The sequence below is a fragment of the Panthera leo genome, chromosome B1, assembly GCF_018350215.1.
Source record: "Panthera leo isolate Ple1 chromosome B1, P.leo_Ple1_pat1.1, whole genome shotgun sequence".
In the NCBI taxonomy this organism is placed as follows: Eukaryota; Metazoa; Chordata; class Mammalia; order Carnivora; family Felidae; genus Panthera; species Panthera leo.
Genome location: NC_056682.1, coordinates 101,160,347 through 101,186,846, shown reverse-complemented (window position 1 = coordinate 101,186,846; position 26,500 = coordinate 101,160,347). Strand labels below are relative to the sequence as shown.

Genomic DNA, 26,500 nt, shown 5'->3' with positions numbered 1-26,500 from the left:
TGGGGTCCTGAAATCCAGATTACTAAGACATCGGTACTGCAGTTATTCTTGCCAGAAAATGCCCCTGCCAGTGGTTGACGGAATTTTCCTGACTGATTACGCCACCTCCACAATGCTGGCCAAGAAGTGCCATTGGTGGCAGAGTGGTTCAGGCTTCTCCCTGACATTAGGACAGTCAGATTATGTCTGGATCCACTGGAAGCTGTGAAAGGGTCTGGGGAGGTGTTTTCTTTACCTATCAACCTGTTGTGACTATTAATTGATGGATGTTGGGACTGTGAAGTCTCCTTTTCTCTCCGTCTTTGAAGTTACGTGCAGCCCTGCTTTGACCCCCCGTATTATACTTGGACCTTTTGGAATGCCTAAGGATACCTAATAGGCTTTCCCTCTTTCTTGCTATCCGTCTGACTTAAGTATCTGATGCCACTCTAGAAGTGAAACCAATTGCCGTTCTTAAGCAGCTGTGTTATTAGAAGAGCTGAGAATCATCTGATATTTACAGCCATTTGGGCCTTGTGTTACACTTGCTCTTATCTGTAGCTTAGCTAGCCCAAATGCTTCCATTTTAGGTCATGAAGTAGGAGATCCACTAGAGGAGATACTGGAGGAAATTGACTTTTGTAGGTTTTTGTGCATTAGAATTGCATGCAACTGTCCTGTCTGGCATGAATCAGCTGTAGATTTTCATTTTTTGTTATGATTGTGGAAATTAAACAGTATCGCTTAAAGAAAAATAATTATGCTAAGAAGTTTGCTATTTCAGATTTAATATATTACACTTATTTTATTTAAACTGTTTTAGAGATTTTGTCATACAGATTTAAGTCCCACAATAAAAACAATTTCTACTAAAATAGAATTGATTAAATAGGAATTGATATACAGAAAAATTTTGGGGGTTCATAAAGCCATGTCCCGGCTGAGTAGTAATGAAGGAATTCATGGATCTCTTGATTTTTCTTTAAGTTTATTTATTTATTTTGAGAGAGAGAGAGTGTGCGAGAGAGAACAAACAGAGAAGAGGCAGAGAGAGAAGGGGACAGAGGATCCAAAGTGGGCTCAGTGCTGACAGTAGAGAGCCTGATGCCGGGTTTGATCTCCCAAAGTATGAGATCATGACCTGAACCCAAGTCATATGCTTAACTGACTGAGCCACCCAGGTGCTCCCTCCCCGCCCCCCTGCCTTTTTTAAAGTTTATTTATTTATTTTGGGATTGAAAGCCTGAGCAGGAGGGGCAGAGAGAGAGAAAATCCCAAGCATATGATATGGAGCTGGATTCCACAAACTGAGATCATGACCTGGGCTGAAATCAAGAGTGGGTTGCCAAACCGACCTAGCCACCCAGGTGCCCTGGAATTCATGGATTTCTAAGGTTCTTCCAGCTCTTCTTTTTTTCCTTCCCATTTTCTTTCATATTATATTCAACTTAATCTTCTTTGCAAACTGAGGAGTTGCTGAGAACTTTAAAGAACCATCTGTGTGTCCAGTGTTCTCATCTATAAATTTTAACTAGTCGTGAAGAAAATGGGATGTGGGTTTGGGGTTCTGGGATACTATACTAAAGGAAAGTAAAAAATGAAAGCTTAATGAGAGGGGCTATGTGAAACTTGTTAGTCATTTTTGTGTTTTGTTCACAAAAAAGGAAGGAAGAAATTTAGGTTGCTGATCTTTGTTTATCTGATTATTATCTCAAGTAGTATGTATATATATATATGTGTGTGTGTATATATATATATGTATATATATATAGAGAGAGAGAGAGAGAGACAGAGAGAGAGATTTAGAGGTTTTCGTTTTCAGCAAATGAGTTTCTTTTGTTACTTAGGCTTTTTCAGTGCCTGGTCTTCAGGATTAAATTGGATTAATCCAATGTATTTTTTTTTTTAACTCAAAAACATAATTTTGTTGGAAAGTTAGCACACTCTATCACCCAGTTTTAAAGTTAAAAGTTTGTTTTGTATGAGTAAGAAATTAAAATATGTTCAGTGTTCTGGGAGGAGGATGCCAGGAAATATGAGTACTTGTCACCTGCAGACCAATATAATGAACTTTGAAATATAGTATTAGCTGCTTTACTGATTGTCTTCATGTACCAAATTGATAATTTCTGTTTACTTCAGTTTGAAATTACTTAAATGACAAATAACATTAATGCTGGCACAATGAAAGGAGCGCTGTGCAGTTGCTACTAGAACGTAAGCTCTGTGACGGCCGAGACTTTGTATATCCTGGTTAGAGTTGTATTTCTAGCTCCTAGTATATTCCTGACATATAACAGGCAACCAATACCACTTGAATGAATGAATGAATAAATAATAAACACAGGATGACAGGTTGAGAAATACTATGTCTTTGTCTTCTTTGCAGTATCATTTAGTTTGAGAATAGTGAAACTATTAACTTATTTGCTGTAAGTAAAGAATCAGCCTCACTATGATAAGACATTATATATAGGATAAATGACATATTTTTATAAGATGTCCAGGCACATTTTGTAGGTCATATTTGCCCTCTCCTAGATATTCTCATGCTCAAATACAAGGTTTCCTAACAAATATAATTCCTTGAATCTCAAAGCAATAGAAAAGAAATAAGTACAGTAGGAGGCCAAAATAGTTGATGATTACTGTGTACTGAAACTGTTATACATGGAGAGAGATCTAATATCATCTGATCTGCACTGTAGCCTTGTGTAATAGCAACTATTTTCCATTGTGCAGGTGAGAAGGGAAGCTCAGCCAGCAATTGGTGAAGCCTGATTCAGAGTCCTGTTCCGTTTGACTCCAAAATGCATGCAATTTGACACCATGTTTTTTTCCAAGTACTACATTCTAATTTCTGTGGTTTATTTCAGTCATACTTCTTGAAGAAGTTGTTTGCGTTCACTGTTCCTAAATTTTTACTGTGGTTAAATCCACTAAATACTATTTGGTCAAATTACTGGTCTTCTTTTGTACCATTTGCTCCTGAAGGGCTTTTTGAAGGTCCCATTTGAGATTATGTCTTCACTTGGTTTTTACTTTTCCTGGTTCTCTACTTTTGACTACTCCCTTCATCAAATTTATGGGATTTCATCAAATTTATGGATTATTTGGGGGGATAAGTGATACCTTAATTATATTGAGTCTTTTCATTTGTAAGCATTCATACCTCCCCTTTTAAGTCTTTTAAAATGACTTTTGATAAAGTTTTCTAATTTTCTCCATAAAAGTCCTAGGTACCTTTAGTTATTATCACAAATGTTATCTTTTTTTTTTTAAATAATCACATGTTCTATCAGTTTGTTGTGAGTTACAGAAACTCAATTGATTTTTATATATTCTTATATCAAGCAACCTGGCTCAATTATTTCTAATAGTTCATTTGTATTTTATTTGACATTTAAAATACTTCAGAAATGATTTTAAAAAATTTTTTATTGTTTATTTTGAGAGAGTGAGAGAGACAGAGCGTGAGTGGGGGAGGGGCAGAAAGAGAGGGAGACAGAATCTGAAGCAGGCTCCAGGCTCTGAGCTGATAGCGCAGAGCCTGACATGGGGCTTGAACCCACGAACCACAAGATCATGACCTGAGCTGAAGTCAGACACCTAACTGACTGAGCCATCCAGGTGACCCTATAAGAATAATTTTAGATTTACAGAAGAGTTGCAAAGATTTTAGAGTTCTCCTATACCCTTCACCCAGCTTTCCCTAAGGTTAATTTCTTATATAACTGTGGCACTGTTGTCAAAACTAAAAGAACTGATACTGGCACATTACTTTTAACTAAACTACAGATTTTGTGTGGATTCCAGCACTTTTTCCACTAATGTCCTTTTTTTCTTCCAGGATCCAGTCCAGAATATCACATTGAATTTTTTAGTCTTTGATTTTTAATGTAGAAAATTGTACCATCTGCAAAGGAGAGCAGTTTTGTCCCTTAGTTTCTGTGTGTGTGTGTGTGTGTGTGTGTGTGTGTGCGCGTGTGCTATAGTTACCAGATGTGTATATACATAGCTTTCTGTACTTGCTTGTGCTGACCACTCTTACCCAGGCTTTACTTGCTCTACGTCCTTCACTCCTCCCATAAATGTTGATACTTACCAAGATTCTTCCTTTGTCCTTAGTTCACACCTGCTACACATTGTTCTGGAGGATCTCATCCATTTTATAGCTCCCTATGTGGATTGGGTACAGCCTCTGTGCCCAAGGCAGGCGTTTGTTTGCTACAATTACCAAATCTTTATTTCTAGCTTAGATTTATTTTTTGAGCTCCAGATTCATATAGCTGTCTTCTGGATATCTCTGTCTTGATTTTTCACAGATTTTCAATATGTCTTAAGGGAGCACATCTCATTGTCTTCTCTTGTTCCTTCTCTCATATTTCCCATCTCAATAATCTCTCAGTTATCCAAGGTAGAGAAACCTGGGACGCATTCTGAACTCCCTCCTTTTCTTCCTCTTTTTTCTCTTCCTTCCTTGCTTCCCTGCCTTCTCTTACTTCCATTCTGTTCATTCCCTTCCTATCCACTCCTGTTAATTCTATTTCCTTCATTTCTGACATGTTTACCAGCTATTTCATTTAAACCTCTCATTATTTCACACTGTCAAACTCCTTAACACTTTATTCAGAGCCTCTGGCCTCATCACCTCATTTTGTCCCATGATGCCTTTCTCCACAGCACACACAACACTCTAACCCTTTGTGCTAGACATACCTAAGTACCTGGTGTTCCTTAGATATGCAATGTTCTTCCCTTTCTCCTTTGGAAGTTGTATAAGGATGCTTTTGTTTGGTTTGTACTCTATTTTCCTGACTAACTCCTGCTAATTCCTTTGGTCTCCATTCAGTTGTCACTGCTCCCAGGAAACCGTTAATTTCCCAGGCTAGGTTAAATGCACTTACTGAGAACTCTCAAGGTAGTTTGTGTGTATTTCTCTCATGGCGCTTAAAGTATTGAGCTTGTTTAGTTATGTGTATACAATTGCTCTTCTCCTTGACAATACAGCATGTTCTTCAAGGTCAAAGACCAATGTTGTCTTTTGCTTTGTGCTTCCTATTGCTTAGCACACAGTACCTGGCACATAGCTGTAACTAAAAAATCTTTATTGAATGAGTGCATAAATATATTCACCATTCTTGGAAATACTGACTTGACGGTTTCCAAAAATGATATTCTTTCACCAGGGACAAAACTGTCTAAATGTCAGCTTCCTTATTTATAAATGAGAAAAGTACGCTAGATGGTCCTGAAGTCCTCCTTCACAGCTCTAACAAATTGGTGTTAGATTTATCACCAATAAATCTAAGTGGAGTTTAAGATTTATCATACTTGAGCATATTCAAAAGAAAACAATGCAAATTCTGGGGGAAATTCCAAAAAAAAAAAAAAAAGAGTTCCAAAATGTGTTGAGCAGTAGAAATAACCCTGAAATAATAGTTTGACATTTTAGTTTTACTGCAGAATTAAATGTGTCAAGTGCTAATAATCTGAGCACTTAAGCATTTGCATTGTTTACTTATGATGATCAGAATTTCTGTTCCTTTGATTGCATAACCAAATATTTTAGAAAGACTGTATAAATTCTCCTTTGCTGAAGATTTTCAAGTAAAAGTTAGACAGCTGTTTCTCATGGATATTGTAGATAGGATTTAAAATGTAATTGTACAATGATGAGACTAATATACTACTAAGGTCTTGCCTAATGATGAGATCCATCAATTTTGTGGTTTGTAGTTTTTTTTTTTTTTTTGCTATAACAGAAAATAAAGTTGAATTATAAGCTTAGTCTGTGTTTATCAAAATTATGGATTTCTGTGCATTCAAAAAAATTTTTTTTGCTATAACAGAAAAGAAAGTTGAATTATAAGCTAAGTCTGTGTTTATCAAAATTGTGGATTTCTGTGCATTCAAAAACTCAGAATAGTGAGTGGTCTCCAACTTGCTGTAATGACCTGGGTTAAATCAGTGTTCAAGGCCCAATTTAAAAGGTCTTTTAGTGTAGTACTTTTGCTTTTACAACATAGATATACCATTGATACAGAAAACCACATAAAACATCTTGTACTTTAATGAATTATTACTAGGTGAACATTCTTGTAACTGTCACTCAGATTGAAAAACAATTTTGTCAGCCACCCTAGAAGCCCATGTCCTCTGTCTCAATCACAGTCCCTTGCCTTCTCAATAAAAGTGAACTGATTTTTTTTTTTTTTTTTAATTTTGGAGAGAAAGAGTGCACACACAAGAGGGGGAGAGGGGCAGAGGAGAGGGGGGGGGGGGGAGAATCTTAAGCAGCCTCCATGTGCAGCATGGAGCCTGATGTGGGGCTGGATCCCATGTCCCTGGGATCATGACCTGAGCCAAAATCAAGAGTCAGACACTCAACTGACTGAGCCACCCAGGTGCTCCTATAGATTTTTATTTTAATAACTTCTTTGTATTATTGTTTCATCGTATCGATAGGAATCCTTAAGTATTCTACTTTAGTCTTGCTTTTTAAATATGTGTTTTAATCTCTCAGTCTGCATTTTGCTGATTGCGTTAGTTGTCTAGGACTTGGCTATTTTGGACAAATGTGGCTTATTTCATACCTCAGTTCTGGAATGACATTCTACCTGGAATATCATTCCTCCTTATCTCCCTACCCTGTACCTTCTTCATGAAATTATTTCCTACTTACCCTTTAAAACTTAGCTGAAATCTCATTCCTCCTAGAAAGATTCCTGACATCTAATAACATGTCCTTTTCTGTACTTCTCATAGAGCCTGTATAAAACTCAAGTATGAAACCAAGAGCATTGCTGCAATTGTTTCTTCATCCATTTTTGTCTTGCATGAGATGCTTTCATCCACCAAACATTCACTAAGCAATCCTACATGCCTGGCATTGTGCTACAGCATGGGATGTAGAGATGGGCAAGGTACATCTCCCTGCCCTCAAGAAATTTACAATCAGGGAAAGAAAGACACATGTGATACAAAATTGTTCCAAGTGGAGAAAGCAGTATAATATGAGAGTATAGAGGAGAAGGTTCCTATCATAAACTGAGGAGAGCAGGGAGGAGGGAATGACCACAGAAGGTTTTCCAGAGTGGATTATAATTCCAGAGTCTAGCTAAGTGTGTGCCACAGAATAGTACTTATTATATAACAAAAACGAATGTTCTATTTTATAATCACTTATTAAGTACTTTTTAAGTGCAAGCTTCATAGTATTCTCATGGAGAAAATATCTTTTTTTTTTAAGAGCTATGGTAGATACTTTATAAGTATACAACTGAAAACCTGTATTGAAGCACTAAAATAGTGTATTGTTTTTATGTAAGGTGAAAATCAAGGCTTTAACATTTATGTAAGTATAAAAATATAAATTTTACATTTCCAGAAACTAGGCTGAGGATGATCGCTTCCCTGGTTAGACATAGACAGAATCAATCATTTTTATGGTTCAGAAGAGTTGATGATTAAGTCATCTTCCATTTTTCAGAACAGATTTTCGCAGGCTTGTCTGCTTGTTATATTTTCTTTCCTGAGAAGTGTGGAAAATTTTACAGTGTACTCTTTATATGGAATATAATGCAATTCCTTTCATTTCCTATCTTAACATACTTAATATTTAAAACTATTTCTTTAAGAAACCCTTCTCCCCACTCTCCTTCCAGCAAATGAAACGTGTCTTTGGCTAATGCCTGTTCTAAGTCATAAGATCCAATGGCTTTACTTATTAAGAGTCTTCTAAATCTGACATATGATTATTGTATCTTTCCTCCCCATGAAGCCAGTGTAACATGGAACAGTGACAACTAAAAATCTAACTTGAATGCAACCAAATTTAGTTTCACTGGACTGTACTGTTCAGTATTTTTGAGTACTAGCTGGAATTTCACATTGTATGGAATCTGTAGAGTATCTGAGGGACTCTATCTGGAACATAAACATAGTTTTTATACCTATTGTGGACTGAATGTTTGTGTTTCTCCTCTCACCCAATTCATACATTGAAGTCCTAACCCCAATGTAATGGTATTAGAAGGTGGGGCCTTTGGGATGTCCACTCTCACAGTACTGGAAATCCTAGCCACAGCAATCAAATAAGAAAAGGGAATAAACAGCATCCATTGGTAAGGAAGAAGCAAAACTTTCACTATTTGCAGATGACATGATACCATATATAGAAAACCCTAAAGACTTCACCAAAAAACTTCTAGAACGGATAAATGAATTCAGAACTGAAATCTGTTGCATTTCTATATACTGATAATAAAGCAGCAGAAAGAGAAATTAAGAAAACATTCCCATTTACAATTGCACCACAAATAGTAAGTTACCTAAGAATAAACCTAACTGAAGAGGTGAAAGACTATGAAAACTAAAAGACACTGATGAAGAAATTGAAGATGACACAAACAAATGGAAAGATATTCTATGCCCATGGATTTGATGAACAAATATTTTTAAAATGTCCATACTGCCCAAAGCAATCTACAGATTCAATGCAATCCCTATCAAAATACCAACGGCATTTGTCACATAACTAGAACAAAGAATCCTAAAATTTGTATGGAACCACAAAAGACCTCAAATAACCAAAGCAATCTTGAAAAAGGAAAGCTGGAGGTGTCACAATCTCCAATTTCAAGTTATACTACAAAGCTGTAGTCATGAAAACAGTATGGTACTGGCACAAAAATAGTCACATCAACCAATGGAAATTGGTATAGCCACTGTGGAAAACAGGATGGATGTTCCTGAAAAAGTTAAAAATAGAACCACCCACCCTATGACCCAATAATCACACACCTGGGTATTTATCCCCAAATACAAAAACACGAATTCAAAGGGATACATGCACCTCTGTGTATATTGCAGCATTATTTACAGTAGCCAAATTATGGAAGCAACCCAAGTGTCCATCGATAGATGAATGAATAAAGTTGTGGTTTGTGTATACACACACAATGGAATATTATTCAGCCATTAAAAAAGAATGAAATCTTGCCATTTGCAACAACATGGATGGAGCTAGAGAGTATAATCCTAAGCAAAATCAGAGAAGGACAACAAGTACTATATGATTTCACTCATGTGGAATTTAAGAAATAAAGAAAAAAAGAGACAAACCAAAAGATGGACTCTTAACTATAGAGAACAAACATGGTTACCAGAGGGGAGGTGCGTGGGAGGATGGGTGAAATAGGTCAAGAGGATTGACTATACTTATCTAGGAGCACCTGGGTGGCTCAGTCAGTTGAGTGTCCGACTTCGGCTCAGGTCATGATCATGAGTTGATCATGATCAGTTCATGAGTTGGAGCCCCATGTTGGGGTTTGTGCTAATAGCTCAGAGCCTGGAACCTGCTTCGGTCTCCCTCTCTCTCTGCCCTTCCCCTGCTTGTGCTCGGTCTCTCTCTCAAAAATAAATATTTGAAAAAATTAAAAAAAAAATATGTTGTTGAGCACTGAGTAATGTATAGGATTGTTGAATCACTAAATTGTACACCTGAAACTAGTCTAACACTGTAAGTTATATTCGAATTAAAAGGAAAAAAAAAGAAGGTGGGGCCTTTGGGATTTGATGAAGTCATGTGGACAGAGCTCTTATGAGTGGGATCAGTGTCCTTAAAAAAGAGACCCCGCAGAGTTCCTTAGCCCCTTTCCCCTAGAGAAGACACAGAGAGATGAGAGCTGTTTAAATCACCAGACACCAAAGCTAATAGCATCTTGATCTTGGATTCCTCAGCCTCCAGAACTGTGAGAAATAAGTGTTTACTTAAGTCATCAAGTCTATGGTATCTGTATTATAGCAGGCCTAATTATCTAAGAAAATACCCTTCAATACGTTTCCAACCAAATTAACACTAATTGCCCAATGAGCTGCCTTTGGTTACTTGCTTTGTTCTTTTTTAACCTACAAAACCTTTTATTAGAGGAAATTTAAGTTATATGCAAAAATAGAAGGACCAGTATAATGAACCCTATGTATCCATCACCCAGCTTCAGCAGTTATCATCACATGACCAATTGTTTTATCTGTACCTTCACTAGCTCTTTTTCCCCTCCCTGGTACTGCATTGTTTTGAAGTATATACTAGATGACATATCATTTCATCAAGTAATTTAGAAAATGATTATGTAGGGGTGCCTGGGTGGCTCAGCCTAGGTTAAGCGTCTGACTCTTGATTTCGGTTCAGGTCATGATCTCATGGTTTGTGAATTAGAACGCTGCATCCAGCTCTGCATTGACAGCTTGGAGCTTGCTTGGGATTCTCTCTCCCTCTCTCTCTGTCCCTTCCTTGGTCATTCTTTCTCTCTGTCTCTCAAAATAAATAAACTTGAAAAAATTTTAAAGAATGATCATATAAATAAATAAGTGATATGTATGTATTAGTACATATCAGATACATAAATGATTCATATGTATTGCTATGAGACCTTAAGAAAATAGTAACAGTTCCATTCTCATGCCTAAAAATTTAAAAATTCCCTTAGAAGCACAATATCCAGCTAGTTTTAAAATTTCCCCTATGTCCTTTTATTTTTTTACAAAAATTTTAAAAAATACTTGCTTTAATCAGGATTCAAACAAGGTTTACACATTGCGTTTATTCATATGTCTCTTATGTTTCTTTTAATTGAGAAATGTCCACTCCCTCTTGTAACTCATAAATGTGATTATTTTCATAGTCATGTTTACATGGTACACACTTTATGTTTTATTCTAGATTATTTTAAAACTGACAATGCTAGCATTGTTATGTTCTTATAAAAGTAACATATGCTCAACCAAGAAAAAATTCAAAATGTCAAAAGGTATATGAAAATATTTTAACTAACTCTGGGTTAATTTTCTGCTCCATGTATATTCAAGTGTATACTTTTTACATAGTAAGTATTCCCTCTGCTATTACTTTGGGCCTGAGATTAGAAGTCTTATTTAGAAATCTTTTTGTAGTTCTTAATAATAGAGAACAATTTGATGGTTACCAGAGGAGAGGGGCTTGGGGTAATGGGTGAAATAGGTGATGGGGATGAAGGTGTGTACTAGTCATGATGAGCACAGGGTGGTGTATGGAAGTGTTGAATCACTATATGGTACACCTGAAACTAATATAACACTGCATTAACTAACTGGAATAGGAATAAAAATATACATAAAATAAAATAATATTGGCAAAATCTTTTTCTAGTTCTTGGGGTAGAAGCTTAGATTTTCATAATTTTCTGCTTTTCTAGTATCAACACTTAAAGCTATAGCTTTCCCTTTAAGCATGTTGAGTTTCCATTGTCATACAATTAGAAATACTTTCTAATTTCCCTTGTGGTTTATCTGTGTGTGTTTTTTAAGAAATATATTGCTTAATCTCCAAATATTTGGGGGATTTCTAGATAACTTATTGTTACTAATTTCTAATATAATACTTTGATTTCAATCCTTTTAAATGGACTGAGACTTGTTTTATGGCCAATATGTAATTTATTCTTAGGCGTATTCCTTAAAAGAATGCATATTCTGCTTGGGTGAACTGACCTTTAAGTGTCAATATGGTGGTGTATTTGCATGGAAAAGAGTGAAGTTGGATTTTCATACTCCATACTAAAAATTAACTCAAAATGGCTCAAAACCTAAATGGATGAGATAAAACTAAATTTCTCAAGAGAAAAGCTAAGGTGTAAACCCTCATGACCTTGGATTAAGCAGTGTTTTTTTAGATATGACAATAAAAGCACAAAAAATGAAAGAACAAAATTGATAAATTTGATTTCATGAAGACTAAAAATGTTTATGCTTCAAAGGACAACATCAAGAAAGTGGAAATTCAGCCCACATGATGGGAGAAAATATTTGCAAGTCAGATATCTGATTAGGGATTTTTGTGTAGAATATATAAAGAGTTCTTACAATTCATTGATACAAAGATAACCTAATTAAAGTGAGCCTAGGATCTGAATAGACATTTCTCTAAAGGAGGTATACAAATAGTCAATGAATACTTGAAAAGATGCCTGATATTATTGCCCATCAGAAAAATGCATATCAGAAATATGAGATAACACTTCATACCCAGCTAGGATGGCTATAATAAAAACAAGAACAGAAATAGAAAAAACAAAACAAAACCCCACAGAATTTAACAAATGTAGTCTGGATGTAGAGAAATCGGAACCCTCAATTTCTAGTGGGAATGTAAAATGGTTGCTTTGAAAATAGTCTGAATGTTCCTAAATGACTAAACATAGTCACCATATGATCCAGTAACTCGACTTCTTAGTGTATATCCAGAAGAAATGAAAATATGTCTACAAAATCTTGTTTGTGTAGCATGTTCATAACATGTTCATAGCATAGTTCAGAGTAGCCAAAAATGGGAAACAAACCAAATGTTCATCAGCTGATGGATGGGTAAATCAAATGTGGTTCATCTATTCAATGGAATGTTATTTGGCAATAAAAACAAATGAAGTACTGATAATGGCTACGATGTGCATGAACCTTGAAAACCTTATACTAAGTGAAAGAAGCCAGTCATAGAATACCACATATTGCATGATTCCATTGATATGAAATATCCAGAATAGGCAAATCTATAGAAACAGGAAGTAGATTAATGGTAGCCTAGGGCTGAGGATGGTGGTACTGGGGACATGGTAGGTGAGTACTAAAGCGAATGGGAGGGTGAAGACGTTCTAAAATTGATTGTAATGATGGTTCCACAATTCTGTGACTATAATAAAACCATTGAATTTTATGTGCACTTTAAATGAATTGTATCATCTGTGAATTACTACATATTACAGGTTGTTAAAGAAAACAAAGAAACCAGAAGCACCCAATAGTTTAGGACAAAACCCCTTGATATTAATATCATGGTGACTTTGGAAAAAGAGCTTGTTAGCTGGAGGTAATTGATTTGAACAATTCAAGTCTACTAGGCAAATAAGCATAAGCTAGCTTACCATGCTGGCAGTTTATTTATTTTTTTAGCAGTTTTCAAAAGACTATGATGTTAATAGGAGAATAAAGTCTCAGGTGAATGAAAGCTACCTGATCTAAAAAAAAAAAAAAATCAGGTCAAGTTGGTAGATGTTACTTATATATTCCATATACTTATTGATTTGTTCATTTCTTTTGTCAATTTTTGCTTCAGATATTCTCAGATTCTATTATTCTATCTACATATTTAAGATTATTATGTGTTGATGTATCTTACCCTCTTAGCATCATGCAATAACCTTGTTCATCTCTATACTATTGCTTTGAAGTCCACATTGTCATATTAATATAGTCATACCAGCATTCTTACACTTAGGGTGTACATTTTATATTTTTTCCCCACATTTTTACTTTCAACTCCTGTGTCTTTGTATTTAATGTGCTTTTCTTGTAAACAGCACAGTTAAATCTTTTTTATCTTGAGAATTTTTTCTTTTAAATGTATTCATTTGCTTTTAGGTAATTCTTGGTATGTTTGGGTTTAATCTGCCATCTTGGAATTTGTTTTCTAATTTCCCCCATCTGTTCTTTGTCCTTATGGTTCTCATTTCCTTTCTTCTTTTGGGTTGGGTAGATTTTTTGTATTCTAGTTTGCCTTATAGCCATCTGCCAACTGTTTGGGTAGGTCAGGGGTTAGCCTTACTCTTGAACTCAACCCTTGGCTTTCTTTATCTTGGAAGAGCTCTTTTGATCCTGCTTTGCATTTGGTGACAGCTCAGTGCCTGTCAGAGGAATCTTCTTTAGCTTTGTCCTGCTCCCCTCTTTCAGTGGTCTGTTGCTTTGCACTCAGCAAAGGCCTAAGGTACTTTAGGAAGATTTCTCAGTCTTTCTGTTCTGTCCCAACCTTTGATATGTGGTGGTTGTCCACTAGGTGCAAGCTCTGTGAGAGAGAACCAGCAGGTGGATATGGAGTTGTTCTTTGATTAGAGCTCCTCAGAATTCTAATTCTTCACATCAACAGCTATTAAGAGTTAGTAAAATTTCAGCTGGTATCTCCATACTTCCCTTTTTGGCAGGTTTATTCTTTCCTCTGTCAGAGATAAAAGCAGTTAGTCATTTCTGTTTTTCAGAAGGGATCATATGTATATGGAATTCAGTTCATTTGAGTTACTTTGCATTTCAGTTTTAATGGGTTTTTAAAGAAAATTTATGACTTTTATGGCTTATACAGCTTGTTGTTTTAGGCTGTAGTTATTTTTAAAGTGCATGTAATTATTTGGCAGTGGAAACATTTTTTTTAGGCATCTACAATTGATACTTAATTTTTAGTGACTTACTGAGTGATAATTGCCTAGTGTGGAATAATACCCAAGGAATCTCTAAAAGGTTGATGAATCAATCAATGATGTTACTCTGGGTATTGAGTCACTGGTATTGGCCACTGGTATTGAGTCACTGTTACTGAGATTACTATCCATAATCTCCCTTATGACCATTAATACACACTTAATGATGGTGGGCTAGAGCTAGGCTATGCTTTATTGATGAGGCACCAGAAGAAAGTATAGTGATTATGCAATCTTGCCTCATGAGCATTTATGCAACCTTCTGAGCTAAAAAGAAATATAAATGCGTTCATAATTAATATGGCTTATCTAGATCACTTTAGAGTTGTATATAAGGATTTTGCTCATAATCATTAACACAATTTTGGTTATATTTGTTAAAAATAAATCTTATTTTCTACATTTCCCTGTATTGTGAAAAAGGCTTTATTAACTTCTTTGTTTAGTTTTCATGTTTTGATTATATTCATTTTGCCTTGTATTATCTTGTAAGATTCTGCAGAACAATTTTGCCTGGTAACTGCAGGCTTACCTAATGCTGTGCTGTCTGGAATCTAATAATGACTGATACACAGAAGAGAATCACACATTAAATATTCAACAGACTAAAAAGACATAAACTAGTGCAAATAGAATAATAAATTCCCATGCTTCTAATAACTATTGACATAGGTTAGTCAATCTTGTTTTATTTATCCTGCCCACTTTAGGGTTGTCTGGGTGGCTTAGTCACGCATCTGACTCAACTTTGGTTCTGGTTGTGATCCTAGGGTCATGGGATTGAGCCCTGCATTAGGCTCCACGCTAAGCATGGAACCTGCTTGAGATTCTCTCTCTCTCTCTCTCTCTCTCTCTCTCTCTCTCTCTCTCTCTTTCTTTCTCTGCCTCTCTCCCCCACTTACACACACATACTCTCTAAAAAATAGATGTTTATTTAAAAATAATAAAAATATCCTGCCCACTTTATAAAAAAAATGATTGGCTGCTAGAATATGTTATTTTTGGTTGCTAAAATATTTTTAAGCTAATCCCAGATGTTATGTCTTGTTTTACCTGTATGTTGCTCTGCTTGATAGAGAAAATTTTAAAACATAATTATATGACATAATAATATCTAACAAAGTGAATAATAATTCCAGAATCTTTCAAACATTGCTTTTTTATGCCATGTTTCCCTTGCTACCTGGAAATGCCTGTGAGAATTAACTTACTTTGTAATGTTATCTAAATAATATTATACTGATTTCTAAATGTTTGAATATTTACTGCTTTTTTTCTGTTGTTCTCGAGAATGTCCTAGATATGTTGAATGCAAAAATTCATTCTAACACCAGGTAAATTTTATATAAACAATGTATACTTACCCTCTTATGGTGTATACCCTCTTATGGTGACTTATAAGGCAAGTTATAAGAAGCAAAGGTGTGAGAAGGTAATAAAGAGTTAACTTGGCTTAACCAAGACTTTCCTAAACTTATTTGGCCCCAGAACCTGTTTTTTATATGTAACCTCTGTTTGCCACAATACATTTTGGAGAATACTGTTCTGGGCAGGAGAATGCTGCCTCTGAATAGCAAAACAGAAGATGTTAACTTCATTTTTATTTGAATCAATTAGATAATTATTCTTATGGCATAATTATAATCATGTAATATCTATTTTTTTCCTACTACGATCTGCTTAATACTGATCATGCAGTATAACAGGTCACCCTCTTCAAGATCTTACATTCTGAAAATCTTTCAACACGTTGTAAAAGCAAATTAAGTATGAGCATTTTAGTTTTCCACTACATAGATATTTGCAAACTAAAATAGCTATACATCACAATCCCTCTTTCAAGAAAGATAAATGCATTGGTATTGTATTAAGGGGGAAGCTAGGGGCACCTGGGTGGCTCCGTCGGTTAAGTGTCCTACTTTTGGTTTTGGCTCAGGTCATGATCTCACTAGTTTTGTGGGGTTTCAGCCCTATGTTGGGCTCTGTGCTAACAGCGTGGACCTGCTTGGGATTCTCTCTCTCCCTCTCTCTCTGCCCCTTCCCCACTCACATTGTCTCTCTCTCTTTCAAAAATAAATAAATATAAACAATTTTAAAAGAGGGAAGCTAGAAATAAGATGTGTAGGAAAAAACAGATGAACACAGGGGAAGGAAAAAGGGAAGATAAACATAAAGTCTTAACAAACAGGGTTCATGGAGGGGTGGTGGATGGGGGGATGGTCTGGATTGGTGATGGGCATTAAGGAGGACACTTGTTGTGATGAGCACTGGGTGTTATATGGAAGTGATGAATCACTAAAGTCTACTCCTGAAACCAATATTACACTATTTAACTAGAATTTACAGAAAAGTTTGAAACAAAAAAGAAACTCAGGGAAAAACAAACCAAAAGATAATAGTGAGCAGTTATATTTTATTTGTGAAGAATTGGTTAAAAGTAACTTAAAAAGTTTAAACTTAAGGGGTACCTGGGTGGCTCAAATGGTTAAGCGCTTGACTTGGGCTCAGGTCATGATCTTGCCATTTTGTGAGTTTGAGCCCCTCATCCGCTCTCTTGCTGTCAGCACAGAGCCCACTTGGGATCCTCTGCCACCACTCCACCCCCGCCCCCCCCCCCCCCCCGCCCCTTATGTGCGCATGTGCTCTCTCTCTTGCTCTCTCAAATAAACATTAAAAAAAAAAAAAAAAGCTTAAACTTAGGCAGTAGTGTGGAAATTTTTACAAGAGGTTTACATTTTTATGTACTTTAAAAATATGTTCACTTTTTAAAAATATGTAAGCAGTTAACAGGCCAAGTGGAGACTAATTACACATCAAAGGAAAACATTTCCCCATTCTGCCACTCTTCTCTGCTCACTGACACTAGAGTGAGAAGGGAATCTGGAAGCACTCATGCTCTAGAGCATCTGGGTCTCATCCGAGTATGATCTAATTGACACCGGTCCCCTTTCCCTCCACCTTGCCAGTCCTCCAGAGTGGATTAGCTGGTTGCTCTTGTCTTTATATTGCATAAGTGTGTAGATGGCTGTTTTTTCTGTGATGCTACAAAGGTAATTTTTCCCCCATTATTTACAGTCAAACTGCAACTTCAGGCAGAAGAGAGAGGGGTTGTGTCCATCAAAGGAGTCTGTGCAAACCGCTATCTTGCCATGAAGGAAGATGGAAGATTACTGGCTTCTGTAAGTAATGCTCTCTGTTTTTTGTAGTTTTTTTGTTCATTGGCTTTTGTTGCTTTAATTACTAGTAGTGGTATTTATTCTTCATTAAGGATTTTGCAAGTATTAAATAATTTATATTCACCCTCTAAAATACAGTATTACTGTATTTCACAGATAAAAAACTAAAGTTCTGAGGAAGTAATAAAGTAACCATGGAAACACAGCTGCTAGGAAGTAGAGCCTGGATGGCATTTGAGGCAGTCTTGACTCGAGAGCATGAGCTCTAATTCATTGTATTTTACTGCCTTCTCTGCAAAGCTATTAAGCCACAGTTATGAAAATAAACTCATATTGTGTAGTTGTTTGAAGATCAGTGGGGTGGATATATACAATTTTGAGTATCAGTCTTTAAGTTTCTTTTTTCAGATTTCACATACAAAATGCTTGCCATATAGAATACTTGTTGATAATGTGGGCTCTTAACCTAGATACTGATAGTGGCTCTGCCATGTATTAGCTGTGTGTTCTTGAGCAAATTATTCTGAGTTTCCTTACCTGTAACATAGAGACAACAATGATCTTATCTTATAGAGTTTTTGTGAGGACTAAATTAGATAATTTACATCCAGTGCCCAATCTGGGTCATGCATAATAGATCCTCATAATATTTACTTCCTCTTCATCTTCTCATTTATATATAAACTCAGTCAGGACAATGACTTCACTCTTTTACTTTTTCTCAAAGCTAGTTATGAGTCCTAGCTCCTGGGTAATATTCTTTTCACTAATGCAGGCTCCCTGCCACCTCCACCATTGTCATTAGAACCAGGATTACATGTTTGTTGAGCAGACATAGTGTGTGGGGAATAGTGCACAGAAATAAAGCAGTATAAAAGATATAGATCCAACTCCTGTCTCATTGGGGGAATAGATGGGACACATACCTGAAAGTGTGTGTGTGTGTGTGTGTGTGTGTGTGCGCGCGCGCACATACATGTGTGTGTATACACAATAGTCATCATACCAGTACCAGTAGCCAGTTACAATCGCCTATAACTTTCCCCTTTACAATCGCCTATAATTATTTCCATAATTAGAATGGATCTAATATTACTGAACACTTGTGGTGTTTTACGGCATACAAATAGTTTTTGAAAATTTTTCTGAGTGAAGACCTTTGGATTTCTCAAGGACCAAAACAGACTTAGGGAGAAAATATTTCAATCATCTGATTGATCATCTGACAAAGATATATTTATGTTGATATGTTATCAATTTATGTGATTTTTGCAGGATAAATAACAAGTCTGGGTATAATGGCATGCACTCTCTTTGGTAGTTGAATAAACTTCAGAATTCTCTTCAAGAATAGCCAATATTTATTGAGCCAACAGTGTGCCAGATGTTATGCTAGGCAACTGGGTTATAAAGTTGAATACAAAATGGTCTGTGTCCGTAATGATTCATAATCTTGGGGAGGCAGAAGTGTAAATAAGTATTTGTAATAATGTGTAAGGGTTTTGATGTATTGTTTCTGTATCTTGTATAGATGCATAGTAATATTGGAAAGGAAGTAAGAAATACTATGACATAGGAAGTAATATAGGAAAGGAAGGGCCTAAATTTGTCTAGATTGGGGAGGATGACATATAAATGGGATTTTAGATGACATGGAAGAAGGAATTCATCATGAAGTCATGGGGCAGAGGAGTGGAGATGAGAGTATAGGTACTTCCAGGGCACGGCACATGCAAAGTCAGAAAGCTTAGGAGGTGTTTCTCTAGCATTATTAGTAATTCACTACTGCTGGAGTGTAAAGTGCAAAGGAAATGTAAAGTGGAAGGGAAGAAGAGATAAGGCTGGAGAGGTGGATAGACTGCTGAAGTGCCTTATACACCATATGTTGCAAGTAGTGGAAAGCCACTTTATGAACTTGCACTTGCCATAGGCATAATTCTTTCCACTCTTCTCCCTGGCTCCATTTCAGACTATTGTGTTATGGCACATCCCTGGATTCTTCTCCATTCTCCCCTGTGTGTGATTCTTGAGTGATTTGCTAAACATTCTCATTTTGTCACAGATAGAAGAGTACTCTGGACACATAAAATATTTTGGTTCTTAAGAGTTGTGTTACATTGATTGCTACCATTGGGAGTATGAAAAAAGACTTAAGTTATGTACTATTTTTTCCCCTAATACCTTCACATATTAATGGCATGAATACTTTCAGGGTAAGGATTTCTCACTGTTTGAAAACATTTCTTAAGGGTCTGCCTGCCCACCGCCCCCCCCCCCCCCCCCAACTTTGGAGTTAGAAAAAGTAAAAGTTTAAACTAACTATATTTAACTGGCAAAGCCTATATTTAGAGGCTGAAATTGAGTAATTCTTTAATACACAACAGATTCTTATTCCATTCCATAGCAGGATAAATTTTGTTGCCATGAACAACAGAAGCCCAGAACAAATATTAGGATTTATGATTTGTTATGTGTTCACAAATTGTAGGTTTAAAAAAACTGCAACTGCATATAGTGAAGTTAACTGTAGTTTTAAATTTAAGTCCCCAAACATCAGTGTTAGCATTGGTATAAAAAATGTGCCTGGTCATTATCTGCTAGAAAATTGCATATTGATTTCTAGATAATGCTATAGATTATGAAATCCTTAACAAGATATCGCAATATGAGAAATGTGTATAACTTATGTTGATCCATAATAGTGAAATATGAAAAAAAATTGTATTCTCTGAGGATATACATTTAATAACTGCAAAAGTAAACTACTTTTTTTTTTTTTATACCTTTGCAATAACTTTCTTAGTTGAGGGGCCTTAACAATGAAATGAGACCCCTGTGCATAGCAAAGTAGGGAAAATAGATTTTGGAGGGCTCAATTATCCAATTATCTAGATTGACAATACATACTGAACAAATTTGTTATTTGTTAGAAAAATACAGTAATTGAAGAGGAATGTATGTGATTTTTAAGAGAGAAAATATTAAATGCAAAGGTTACTACCTAATGAGAATTACTGCTTTTACAAACCAATCTCATAAAATTTTACACAACTTCTATGTATATAAAAAAATTAAGGTCCAATTTGCTTTTAACTTTTCACAATTTGTATGTTTTATTTTGCTCTGAAATAATCAACATTGATACTTACATCATGTCTGTTTTTAATTCTCAGAAGTGGTGTAAGCAAAGCATTTTTGGATTCATGTTGAGCAAACTCCCTCATAAGCCAAAACTGAAAAATCAAAGTACTGTAAAGGAATAAACAATCCAAAAAACAGAGCATGGGGAAATGACCATAAAGTTCAAATCTAACATGTAGCAGTGGACCAGATTTGTGTGATTGATCAATGTATAATGGGAGATACTTCTTTTCTCATTGTATATCAAGACTTAAAGATTGTTTAAAAGACTTTAAAGCCTTAAAGATTGTTAAAGACTGGGAAGGATCTTTTTTTTTCCCAATGTTTATTTATTTATTTATTTTGAGAGGAAGAGAGAGAGAGAGACAGAGACAGAGACAGAGACTGCGTAGGGGTGGGGTGGAGAGAAAAGGAGAGAAAATCCCAAGCAGGCTCCACACTGAGCCTGACTGGGGGCTTGATCTCACAAACCATGAGATCATGACCTGAGCTGAAATCAAGAGTCAGATGCTTAGCCAACTGAGTCACCCAGGCGTCTCTAAGATTGGGAAGGATCCTAAAGATCATCTAATATAATCTTATTTTACAGATGAGGAAAGTAAGGCTTGGAAAAGTTAAGTGACTTCCTCATAAATGTAAGTTAGTTAAGAATTAAGGCAAGTCTGGAATCCAGGTTGCCTGGCCCACCAAAGACCCTCACAGATGTTGTTGGGATAGTCAAATTATTAGAGCCATCTGATTTAGTTTTCCCAGGGCCTAAATAGTCTATAAAGTTAGATGATCTTGATATATTTCAATTCTTAGTCTGAATTTCTTTGGTCTTAGCTCTCTAGTTTTAGATTCTGCAGTATCATTGTATTTTTACTGGAGGCTAACACAATTTGATTTACTCATTAAGAAAAGAAATAAACATTTAATTAATTAAATATGCATCCAAGTTAGCATATAGTGCAACAATGATTTCAGTAGATTCTAGTGATTCATCCCCTATATATAACACCCAGTGCTCATCCCAACAAGTGTCTTCCTTAATGCCCCTTACCCATTTAGCCCATCTCCCCTCCCACAACCCCTCCAGCAACCAACCCTCTGTTTGTTCGCTATATTTAAGAGTCTCTTGTGTTTTGTCCCCCTCCGTTTTTATGTTATTTTTGCTTCCCTTTCCTTATGTTCATCTGTTTTGTATCTTCCCTTCAAGCCCTCGCTTCATCCACATTGGCCTCTTTGCTGCCTCTCACACATTCTAGGCATGGTCCTACTGTAGGGCTTTTGCACTAGCTATTCCTTCTGTTTGGAATGCTCTTTCTTCTCTGAGAGCTGGATGGTTAACTCTTTCAAGTTAACTTCACTTTCAAGTATTTGCTCAAATGTCAGTTTCTTAATTGCTCATACTGTGACTATGCTAATATTGCAACCTAATTTGTATTCCTCTACTCCCAATCCCTCTTACCCTACTCAGCTTTACATTTTTCCATAGGATTTATCATATTTTAACATATAATTTATTTAGTTATACTTATTGCGTGTCTCTCCAGTTGGAATTTGGCACAAAGGCAGGGATCCTTGTTCAGTTTTGTTCATTGATGTATCCCAGTGGCTGGAAGAAAAACTATGCATTAAATGAGTAAATGCACCATTTAAACTGTGTGTCTTCTATATCCCCCAATTATTCTTGAATTAAAAAAAAAAAGAAAAACTTAGCTTTATGAAAAGGGATCAGATACATAGGCAGAGTGAGTGTCCACAATCTGAAATAAGTTATGAAGAGCATTGAGTTTTAAATAATGGGTATAAGATAATTATGTCACAAGATTGTTGTGATCTTTAAATGATACACATGGAAACAGTCAAAAAACATGAATTAAGGGAATTCCCAGATCATTGGCCTATACAAAATAAGGGCCTCAAAGACAGGGTACAAGTTGTTATAAACCCTTAGAAACTACTTTATCCACTTCTTCTGTGACATCATTTCTTTGAAGATTCCCTTTTCTTCTAAGTTTGAAAAGGTTAGCGTTAAACATTGAGAATAGGGAAAAAGCTCTGTAAATGTTTATAAATTTTGGCAAAAATTACTTTGCATTCATTTTTAACAGGGAATATTGAAATCACAGTCACCGATGATGATTTGTAAACTTAGAATGGAGAGGATTGAAAATTGTATTTACATTGGGCTGTTAAATGCCTGCTTGACTTGAGACTTGAATTTTGCCCCTACTACCCATTTTGAAAAATGTAGTTTGTTTTCAAGTATGTAATAGTTTAGTAAATTTACGTATCTGAACACTCAGCACAGAAGCTAGTTTTCCTTCCCTCCCATTTGTTTTTGTAAGGGTACAAGTAAGTTCTGTACAAAAAAACCCACAAAAACAAAAACGTGGATTCATGATGTATTATCTACTTAATCCCTGGTACTATTTCTTTTCTCTGAAATACTAGGAACTGGTTGAGAAGACAGATATTATTGCATGGTATGTATCCCAAAGGCCAAGCACTGTAGGGAGTGCCAACTTAGCAAGGTGGGACATCCTGGAAGCTGACAGAACACCAAAAAAATCAATGTCCAGAATGATGACTGAATGAGGTGGTTCAGGTCTCTGGAGAATTAGCCTGTGAAGCTCAATGATGACCTTTCATGTTATCTTTATGATTACTGTGACTTATTCTCTCATTCTTTACTCTGCTTGCTTCTTTTTCTAAAATGTGTTTATTTTGAGAGAGAGAGAGAAAATGCGTGTGAGTGGGGGAGGGGTAGAGAGAGAGGGAGAGAGAATCCCAAGCAGGCTCTGCTCAACAAGTGCAGAACCCAATGCAGGGCTTGATCTCACAAACTGTGAGTGAGATCATGACCTGGGCTGAAATCAAGAGTCAGATGCTTAACCGACTGAAATGCCCAGGATCCCCTATTTGCTTCTACTCCTGATCCTAAACCTGGAATAGGGAAAGAGGAAGATTTTTATCAGTGGCACTGGAAAATGACAAAGTAACACAGGTTGACTTCAGTTAACACAAAAAGCATAATCAACTTCAAAGGAAGAGTTAAAGTACTAGCTATATAGAATATCAGTATTATCCTAGGTGTAATCTTTATGCATAGGACGTCCTGTGTATCACATAGCTGGGTCCTTGTGCAATGAATGCTTCTCTGTAATGCTACCTGTCACTTATTTGCATAAGAAAGACTTCAGTTGCTTTCGTAGTAATTTGTTACAAAAAATGGGCAAATCAGATTTTGTATTTCCATTTTGAAAAGTTAACAATGGTCAAAACATTAAGGCCAAGTAAATATCCAGTAAAATTCTTATCTCTAGAAGCAGATTACAAGATCTAGTACCACACCCTTACTTTAGATGACGGAAACGCCAGTTACGTGTAGATCATTTTAATTTTGGTTATTATGCCAGCTCTTTTCATTGTTCTGCTTATTGATTTATGTTTTTCTCACAGTTTGTGCCACTGTTTATCTTAGAACTAAAGAATCTGGGAAAGGATTCAAGTCTTTTGACTGTGTAGTTTTTGTAAACCTGAAGTTTCCTAGATTTGAGTATACAGAAATAAGCTGGGATCTGGTACACTCATTAATACGAAGCTTTAGGTTTATGTCATACATGTACATGTTGTATTTGTATGTGGAAATACAAATATGTATAAATTTTTACGGATTTCCATATGGGTATAATTCTTTCTTCCTAATTGTAATATAAGTAGTAAATGATTTTTCTTTAAAGTAAATCATTTGTTGACACCCCCTCAAACACACACTCCAGAGGTCAAGAACTATCATCAGTACCCTGTGAAATTGATTTTTGAACATTTACTTGAAATAATGTAGCAGCCTATTAGACTTCATTACTTGGAAAGTATTTCCAGGTCTATTTGTAAAGCTAGCTTTTCCCCCTCCCCCCCCTAAAGAGTTCAATCGAAATAAAAACGGAGAGTAGTTTCCCCTCCCACAAGAAAGACACTGCCAGAAATAAATATGGTCTATGTTACTTATTCTTCATTCTCTGTTAGTGTTTTGGGAATATTAATCATATATTAATGTTCTAATACAATTTTTTGGCATTATATATACATTATATTCTATATAATAAACTATTCTTTTTATGCCTTAGAAATGTTAGCCACTAGAAAAAAATTGCTGTAATTTATGAATTGATACTGTTTCTGTGAGTAAAGTATTAATTAACAAAGCCTTCTTCTTTACGAAGGTATCTCTGGGTTACCCTTCCAGCAGTTTCAGGGGAACCCTGGTATAAGTAAAAACGACCCCTGATTAGTCACCAGCCTCTGGACTGGGAGGAATATGGATGTGCCATACATACCTAACTGGAAGCCACAGCTTTGGGTTTCACTAAGTGAAGTGTGTTCTTTGTTACTGGGTATATCCCCCTTCGTGAAAGCTATGTTTATGGGATGGCTCAAGTCTGAGGCAGTGTGGTTCTGACAGCATCTGTGTGCTCTCGCTGCCTGATACCCGACCTGTCCATTGTAGGGCTGGAGAATGGTCCTTGAATTCCTCCTCTGAAGAGATGTGCCTGAAAGCTGTCCTGCTGACGTGCTGAGTTCTTGTCCTGCATCCCTCTGCAGAGCTAGATTCTGTCAGACTTTGGCCCGTTGAGTGTTGCAAACTAGTTTGTTCTGAAGCCAAGAGCACTGCTGCTGGTTGAGCAGAAGGGGCAGTGCACTCTCATAAGTGTTTCATGTGAAAGCATAATAACAACTACTCATTCTTCCTTTGTTTTTCAGAAATGTGTTACGGACGAGTGTTTCTTTTTTGAACGATTGGAATCTAATAACTACAATACTTATCGGTCAAGGAAATACTCCAGCTGGTATGTGGCACTGAAACGAACTGGGCAGTATAAACTTGGACCCAAAACAGGACCTGGGCAGAAAGCTATACTTTTTCTTCCAATGTCTGCTAAGAGCTGATCTTAAGAGCAGCATCTGATCTCATTTCATATGAAAGAAGATGTTTTAGAAATTTGTTAGTGAAAGAAAAAAATGTACAGCTAGCTGCTCAGTTTGGATAAATGGTCAGATAACCTTTTATCTAATACTAAATATTTAACCATTGCCTTAGTAAAGAAAAGCAATAAAAGTTCCTAGAAAAAGTATAGACTTCCACCTTTTATATAGCATTTCTCTTTATCCAGTGAAGCTTATTTAGAGCTACACTCTTTGTCATACGTTTGCTTCATTTGGAAAGAGGCTTTTAAAAACAAATTTTCTTCATGGAAATTATACAAAATTGGAAAATTAAAGTCAGATATTAGTTAACCCCAAATGTCCACCACTTCATATAATATGGTACACATTATCCTACACGTACAATTTACTTAACATTTTTAAAAACACAAATATGGATTTAATCCATTCCTATCATAGTTCTATAATTCTCTGGCAGTTCCTTATGATACAGTTTATAGAACAAGCCTGTGTAAACTGCTGGAAGTTCTTCCACGGTGAAATCAATCTTGTCAAACCCTTCTCTGTACCCGTAGAGAAGCAGCCTAGCAACTCTGCTGGTGATGGGAGTTGTGTTTTCAGTCTTGACCAGGTCATGGAGATCCATCCACTCACACCTTAAGCATTCATGCTGGCAAAAATTTATGGTGAATGAATATGGCTTTAAGCGACAGATGATATACATATCTGACTTCCCAAAAGCTCCGGGATTGGTGTGCTGTTGCCGAATGCTCAGAAGGGACCTGAATTCTGATTTTATACCAGTCTCTTCAAAAACTTCTCGAACTGCTGTGTCTCCTATATAAAAGAAAGATGTACAAATCAGTAAGGATCACATTTTTAGAATTTTAATCATCACAGTTTTCAGATAAAGTAACATTATCTAAAGGTTGAAAAGCAAAACTTCATCCTAAGAAAGGATTCAACATAAACTTCTTGCCTTCTGGACAT

The 26,500-nt window shown here is 36.0% G+C and overlaps 2 protein-coding genes across 6 annotated transcripts in view; one reads left to right on the top strand and one right to left on the bottom strand.

Moving 5' to 3' along the window:
- FGF2 (fibroblast growth factor 2) overlaps window positions 1-25,514 on the top strand; it is a 59,513-nt gene extending 33,999 nt beyond the window's left edge. Inside the window, 2 exon segments of the mRNA XM_042936693.1 lie at window positions 17,337-17,440; window positions 25,328-25,514. Of these exon segments, the coding sequence (XP_042792627.1) occupies window positions 17,337-17,440; window positions 25,328-25,513 (290 nt within the window). The 3' untranslated portion in view covers window position 25,514.
- The window catches only part of NUDT6 (nudix hydrolase 6), a 44,632-nt gene continuing 41,539 nt past the window's right edge, over window positions 23,408-26,500 (bottom strand). For all 5 annotated transcript variants that reach the window (XM_042935569.1, XM_042935567.1, XM_042935572.1 and 2 more), the window contains one exon: window positions 23,408-26,347. In XM_042935569.1, coding sequence (XP_042791503.1) covers window positions 25,950-26,347 — 398 coding nt within the window. In that variant the 3' untranslated portion in view covers window positions 23,408-25,949. The remainder of the gene's footprint in view (window positions 26,348-26,500) is intronic.